We start from the raw sequence: 6,669 nt of genomic DNA on the forward strand, positions 1-6,669 counted from the left end.
CCCCACCTCCCCCAGCTAACTATGTGCCCTCCCCCTCCCGGGCCGGAGGCCAGGCCCCACCGTCGGCTGCTGCCGCTCCCCCGTTGCCTCCGACAATGGATGGCAGGAAGCCACCCGGCGGACCAAACGTGCCGATGAACGACGCCCGCAGCGACCTGCTGGCTGCCATACGCAGAGGTCAGCTGTTAGCAATGTGCTGTGTTAGCTTTGTCTGTGTGAGGTCATCACATCCTGTCTGTGTGAGGTCATCAGGTCTCACAGAACCAGTGTCAGATAGTGTCCTGTGGTCTGATGTGTGGTTGAGATTCTGGTCTCTGGTCCTGGTCCTGGTCTACAGGGATCCAGCTGAGGAAGGTCCAGGAGCAGCGTGAGCAGGAGGAGGCCAAGAAACGGGAGCCCACAGGAAATGATGTCGCCACCATCCTGTCGCGGCGCATCGCCGTGGAGTACAGCGAATCGGAGGAGGAGTCTGAACCCGAGGACCAGGAGTGGTCTGACTGAGGAGGAGGTCTGATCCGGATCAGTCCAAAGTCCAGACCGGAAACCAACGGAGGAGACAACCAGTTTCTAAAGTCTGAAAAACAAACAAACACACACTTCAAAACATTATTATCATCATTAATAAATATGATCAGTTGTCACTTACCTCATTATGTTCAACCTGCTGGAGGTGGAGCCTGAGTGCCAACATGTCTGTCCTCTGGACTAGAGTAAGATCCTGATCCAGGATCCAGAGTGTGTGTGTTTGTGTGTGTGTGTGTGTGTGTTCACAGCTGCACATAAAGGACGGGGTCTATACAACCTTTATATGAGTTTCCTGTGGCGCCCCCCCAGGACTAACTGAGCATGCTCAGACTGAAGGATCGGGATGTGATGGTCTCTGTGGCCTGTAAGGGGCAGTGACAGGAAGTTGATTCAGATGAAGAATCAGACTCAGGTCAAACTAACGAAGAGACGTTAACGGGGTCATTGTGGTCCTGATTCTCCTGATTCTCCTGGTTCTCCTGAAGGACGGACTCCAGACACGGCTGTTGTTTTTATTTATTTAAACAGGAAAAAGTCACATGATGTTAAAAAGTCTAAAAACATCTGATTGAAATATTTCATCAGTTTTATATTATTGTTTTATATTCTTGTTTCCATGAGTTTGTCTTTAGTATTTTTGATATTTGTGTTGAATTATTGAAATGTTTGATTGATTTGACTCTGTTGTAAATATTTTCCTTCAACTCGACGTGTTTGACCGACAATGTTTCGTAGCTGTGAACATCCACGTGTTTCCTCTTTTTAACGGCTGCTTTCAGCAACTGATTCGTTAGTTGCTATGGTAACCAGAGAAGATATTCAGACTGACAACGTCTCATGCTGCTTTTTTATTCTTTTTGATTTTTTTCATTTACGTCACTAACAGACCTGCTGGCGTCCCATGATGCATTTTGTTCTTCTTACATGATGTTATTGTGCAGCATGAGACTCGTATGATGTAATGATGACATCATGCAGTGGACGGCGCCCTCTGTCATCAGAAAAAACATAAAATGAGGGGGCGTGTACTTCCTGTCCTGTACCATCTGTGATTGGTTGTAGAGATTTATTGATCTGTGCTGTGTTCTCTGCTGTGATTTGCATGTTGATGGCAAAAATAACAAACTGTGAAAGTGTCTTCAAAAGAGAAAACTTTATTGACAAAATCAGCTGTGCACTATGTTTCTTTATGATCTGATTTTATTCATCAGTTTGATTTTTTCTTTTTATCATGATTTAACTGCATTAATTAAAAAAAGACAAAAAGCTTTTAATTTGTAGAGAAACAGTTTATAGCTTCACTGACATGTCCTTTATTTTATCAGGTATGTTTACATGTGAGTATTTATCATTATATTATTATACATTATTTATAACATTTTAGTTGGAAGAATCATTTATTATTAATATTATTTGTTGTTAGTGTTTCATTGTGAAACTTGACCTCAAGGTTTAAGATACCTAGGTAATCACCATAGTAACTAGGCTAGATCACCATGGTAACTTACAGTTTCTGACCTCAGAGTTGAGGTATTCAGAGCCTTTACTGCAGTAAAAGTACCAGTACAACAAAATAAAAATACTTTTATTACAGTAAAAGTCTGGGAGTATCATCAGCAACGTGTTAAAGTATTAAAGGTAAAGTCCAGGTCTCTGACTGATATATGATGATATATGGTGACATCATTATGATGATATGATGATAGCAGTGGCGATTGCTCTAAGACTGCAAGGGAAGCTCAGCTTCCCCTAAAATGTCAACAAAATAATTGGTCAAATATGTTCTGTTGTGTGAACATTTCATTGACTAAATATGCGCTAGAACACGTTCATCTTTTGTTCAGAATCAGCTCCTTATCACAGGTAACCGACCTGACTCCTCCTCCTTCCTCCCCGCAGCGCCACAGAGCTTTACACAGTGTAGACGCCGAGCGTCTCCTGACGTCACTGGGGAAGCAGAGAGTGGGTTGTTCCACTGCAGCCAAACTAGACGGTCATTGGATAAATGCTGGGCTTTGTCCCGCCCATCGGACGCTCAGCGTCTCTGGGGGTCTATGGGACAGTGGGCTGGCCCGGACGCTCGGCTTCTGCATGATGATTGGATGATCTGTCTGAGGCTGAGTCCCTTTTTGATTGACAGCGAAATGAGCGAATCAGCGATCTTGAAGTAAAAGCATCCACCGGAGCAGTTTTCAAGTTTTTCATTCCGTTGTTCGGAGTTGATCTGGAGACGTTACTGATCTTCAGCGACTTTGTCTTTGTTAAAAACAACTAGCGTTGTGTTTGGCGACTCTCTTCTGTCACTCTGCGAATTTACATTTAAATAAACGGACACATTTTATGATGTAGGCCGAAAATGAGCTTCCCCTCATTATAAGACCAGCAGCTGCCACTGGATGATAGGGTTAGTTCTGAAGAACAAACCTGTTGTCTCTGATCTTTGATTATTGGTGAGATATTGGATCATTTATTTAAATGAAACCATGACAGAAGTTTAGAGGGAAAATCATTGTAACTAGTAACTGAAGCTGTTAAAATAACGTGGAGCAGAAAATTCAATATTTCCCTCTGAACTGAGTGAAGTTTAAAGTAAAGTACACTTACCTCAAAGTTGCTCTGAAGTACTTACTGTAGTTACTTCCACAGCCAAGTGGAGGGCAGTATAACCCGTGAGCTGTTGACTGGCTGCACGTTATTCCACACAGAAGAAGAAACGCTGCTCAGACAGGAGGCGGTTGCAGGAGCAGAGCAGCAGGAGTCTGGAGCTGGCTGTGAGTCGTTCAGACTGTTGCTTTAAATAAAGTTAGATTTACTGCCGATTAAAGACGTTGAACTTTGATCAACCTGTAAATATTATGCGACTTTCATTTAAGAGTTTTCACCTCTCCAGATCTCCCGCCGTGCAACGTCACGCGCTGTACGGAAAACGGTCCGCGCCAAACTCCATTAAAAATGTACCAAATTAATGTTTCCTTCCTGATCTGTCGATAGATTCAGTTTGATAGAATATGAAATAACTGAAACAAATGAGCAGTTTCCTGGTTAATTCGGCATGAACACATCAGTGTGTTCGCGCCTCAGATGCGGACGACTGGGGGAAATAATGACAGGTTGATTCTACAAACGGAGTATTTTGTTTAGATAAGACTTCCGGTCTGCACAACTTTTGTCCTGCGTGCACGAGCACAGATTGTATATAAAAAGTAAACGAGCTAAAAAGATCCAGATGCAAGGAGATAAAATCTGTATCCAGTTCAAGGGCTCTTAGTTATAGACTTCCGGGTAGTGTCTCGCGAACTCCATTCAAAACTCCTGCTAATTAATGTTTCCTTGTTTATATACGAATACATCCTTCACGTTAGAGGATGAAACAACTTTCATCAACAGTTTAAGTTTCCTGGATAAATCGGCGGGAAGATAAAAAGCTGTGGATTACACAGGAAAGCAATGAGTCAGTGTATGGTATCATCTCTATCACTCTAACTCCACAAATCAGTTTGATGCAGTTTCACACCAATTAGATTTTAGAAGGAAAAACAGATGTCTGTTTGCACATGAAATAAAACCCCTCTCCTCCCGGGGTGCGTTTGTTTCGCAGACATGTCGGTGCAGGTGCAGTGCCTGTCGTTTCGACAGCCGTACGCCGGTCTGGTTCTGGACGGGGTGAAGACGGTGGAGAGCCGCTGGAGGCCCCTGCTGGCTCCGCTGGAGAACCTGACCCTGGCGGTCCACATCGCCTGGCGGGACTGGGAGGGGGACGAGTGGCGGGCGGTGCTGAGCGACCCGCTGGGGATGAACCCAGCTAAAATCCAAGAGGTACTGGAGTCTGGGGAGAGGTTCGGCCGTGGTGTGGTAGCAGGTGGGAGATGATATCTGTTTTCTCTGATGTTCCTGTTCACGAGGCGTCCCTGAACACATCACCTGTTGAAGTAAATCTCTTTCAGGACTGGTGGATGTCGGCAGGACCTGGCTTTGCCCCGCCTCCACGCAGGGGGAGGAGCTACAGCGGCTGGAGCGTTCAGCCATTGTGATTGGTCTGCAGGAGAAACACCTGACTCACCTGTCCAATCCTCGCTGGCTGAAGGAGCCGCTGAGCGCCCGAGGAAGTCGTGACCTCTGGACTGTAGAGATCCCTGCTGAGCTGTTACCATGACAACACATGATGCACACAGACAACAACGTCTTGGAGTGGGTGAGAGAGAGACTGATGGATTGTCATGAATCCCTGACCAGCAGGTCACAGTTCACACCTGTCCAAGGCCTCACTTCCTCATTAGAGATGAATGCTGATGTAGCATGCTAACATGCTAACACTTTATATGGTAAATTTTTATAACGTAATAAAGTCACCCTTGCCAGATGTTTGTTTATTCTTCATAAAACCAGATGTTTATATTCACTCACCCTCATCATCCTCACCATGAACCTCAGGGTGGACTCACCTCACCTCCACCTGGCGTCAGAGCTCCACGTCTGATTCTACACAGGAGAGGATTTATGAGGAGCTGTTGCAGAACAGTCCTGAGCAAAGTGAGTCAGGTGGCACCTGTGAACATGTGACTGTTCTCACTGATGAAAAAACCCGATTGACACTCGTCTGCTGGTGAAAAACAAACTTTATTCTCCCAGGAACAAAACAATCACCATCACCAGTTTGAATATCAACATAAATACATCCCCCTCTTCAATAAACAGGGGCTGACCATGCCCAGCCTGCAGCCCCGCCCCTCTCTGTGATTGGCTGGCTGACACTCCAAACAAACTCCAAACTCAAGTCTGACAAACTTTAAACAAAAAATCTGGTTTTCTCAGGCAGCTGTGTTGACTCCGCCCTCCACACCTGTCACTATGACAGCCTGTGATGCTACCACCTGTGTTGCCATGGAAACCGAAAGGAGGCCTCTGTCTCACTTTAACGAGCTGCTCACTAACGAGTTTAACATTTGGAACAGGAAGTGACTGAGGCAGATGAGTTGTGTCGGAGGTATTTAGTTCTGTAAATAAAACAACTGAAAAAGGCAATTTAGCCACAAGCTAACAGCTAATGTGTTGTTGTGATGTGAAGCTAACATGCTAACGTGCTACAACAGGAAAAACCTCAATACCAAAAAACTTTTAATCATCAGTTCACTTTGAAAAGAAAATTTACCACATTATTTATTTACGTATTTATTTGACTGTAACTATGTTGCTTGAACTTTTTTCAATTATAATTTTTTTTTATTTTGAAATTTTCTCAATCGTTTTCTCTGGTTCATCCCCTAGAAACCTCCCATGTCTGGAGTTATGAGGTTCTCCTGTCATTAGCTGCGTGCTAACAAGTGAGGTGAATGTGTGTGTTAGATGGTGGGGGGGATGTAGTGTGTGGCTGTATGGTGGGGGGGCGGGGCTGTAATGTAACCAACGACATGGGTGGGGTTAGGGGCGGAACAGTAAACCCGTGGGGCGTGGCTTCCGGTCTGGAGCGTCCCCCAGTGGGCAGACGGGGGGAGGCAGTGGAAAGAGGAGTGATGGGGGAGGTGAGCAGGGTGAGGATGAGCAGGGTGAGGAGCGGAGGGTAGGTAGGTGGCTGGGGGCGGAGCTTCATATGGCAAGTGAAGCATCGGGGGAGGGGGGAGAGGTGTCTGATCCGGGTACAGGAGAGCAGGGCAGGGGGTGGAACCTAGAGGGGCGGAGCTAATGGAGGAGGGGGAGGATCCTTCCATAGATGGGGTGGGGCCTGTGCAGGGGGAGGGGACAAAATGAATAAAAAAACTTGACTGAACGTTTAGATCGTGTGTCAGGGGTGTCCATAGGTAAAGGTGTGTCATCAGCACTGACCACTGCTGTGTCCGTCTGTCTGTCCATCTCCTGCCCTGGTGGATTCTGGGTAGTTTGAAGGGGGCTGATGGGGGCCACGACCTGCCTCAGGGTAGGACTGAGGGGCAGCTGGGGGCAGAAGAACAGGATTGGGTCAATTACAGGAAGGAGATCTACTTCCTGTGAACCACTAAACTCCCTCACCAACTAGCCAACTCTGCAACTAACTAAGTCACCAACTAAGTCAGCAACCACCTCACTAACCCCTGTAAGGCCTAACCAACCAACCAACCAACAGACGATCCAACCAACTAACTAAACAACCCCTGTAAGAACTAACTGACC

At 45.9% G+C, this 6,669-nt stretch overlaps 3 protein-coding genes across 4 annotated transcripts in view; 2 read left to right on the forward strand and 1 right to left on the reverse strand.

Moving 5' to 3' along the window:
* Positions 1 to 1,691, forward strand: part of LOC111670571 (actin-binding protein WASF3-like) — a 10,246-nt gene extending 8,555 nt beyond the window's left edge. The window contains exons 10-11 of the mRNA XM_087179589.1: positions 3 to 177; positions 338 to 1,691. Coding sequence (XP_087035715.1) covers positions 3 to 177; positions 338 to 501 — 339 coding nt within the window. The 3' untranslated portion in view covers positions 502 to 1,691. The remainder of the gene's footprint in view (positions 1 to 2; positions 178 to 337) is intronic.
* A 1,503-nt stretch (positions 1,692 to 3,194) lies between these two features.
* On the forward strand, positions 3,195 to 4,885 carry LOC111670566 (protein EOLA1). 2 transcript variants are annotated; one of them, XM_023427325.2, is made up of 3 exons: positions 3,195 to 3,296; positions 4,124 to 4,384; positions 4,470 to 4,885. In XM_023427325.2, exons 2-3 carry the CDS (start codon positions 4,126 to 4,128, stop codon positions 4,676 to 4,678), a joined length of 468 nt encoding a protein of 155 aa, XP_023283093.1. In that variant the 5' UTR covers positions 3,195 to 3,296; positions 4,124 to 4,125; the 3' UTR covers positions 4,679 to 4,885. The 2 variants fall into 2 exon arrangements, with proteins under 2 accessions (XP_023283093.1, XP_087035714.1); XM_087179588.1 differs by lacking the exon at positions 3,195 to 3,296 and adding an exon at positions 3,382 to 3,976.
* Positions 4,886 to 5,703: 818 nt separating this feature from the next.
* The window catches only part of alg13 (ALG13 UDP-N-acetylglucosaminyltransferase subunit), an 8,723-nt gene continuing 7,757 nt past the window's right edge, over positions 5,704 to 6,669 (reverse strand). Inside the window, exons 24-25 of the mRNA XM_023427324.2 lie at positions 6,346 to 6,453; positions 5,704 to 6,244 (exon numbers count right to left, since the gene is read on the reverse strand). Of these exons, the coding sequence (XP_023283092.1) occupies positions 5,865 to 6,244; positions 6,346 to 6,453 (488 nt within the window). The 3' untranslated portion in view covers positions 5,704 to 5,864. The remainder of the gene's footprint in view (positions 6,245 to 6,345; positions 6,454 to 6,669) is intronic.

The sequence above is a fragment of the Seriola lalandi genome, unplaced genomic scaffold (genome assembly GCF_002814215.2).
Source record: "Seriola lalandi dorsalis isolate HSWRI2012SDOR001 ecotype SW California unplaced genomic scaffold, Sedor1 jcf7180002054858, whole genome shotgun sequence".
Classification (NCBI taxonomy): domain Eukaryota; kingdom Metazoa; phylum Chordata; class Actinopteri; order Carangiformes; family Carangidae; genus Seriola; species Seriola lalandi.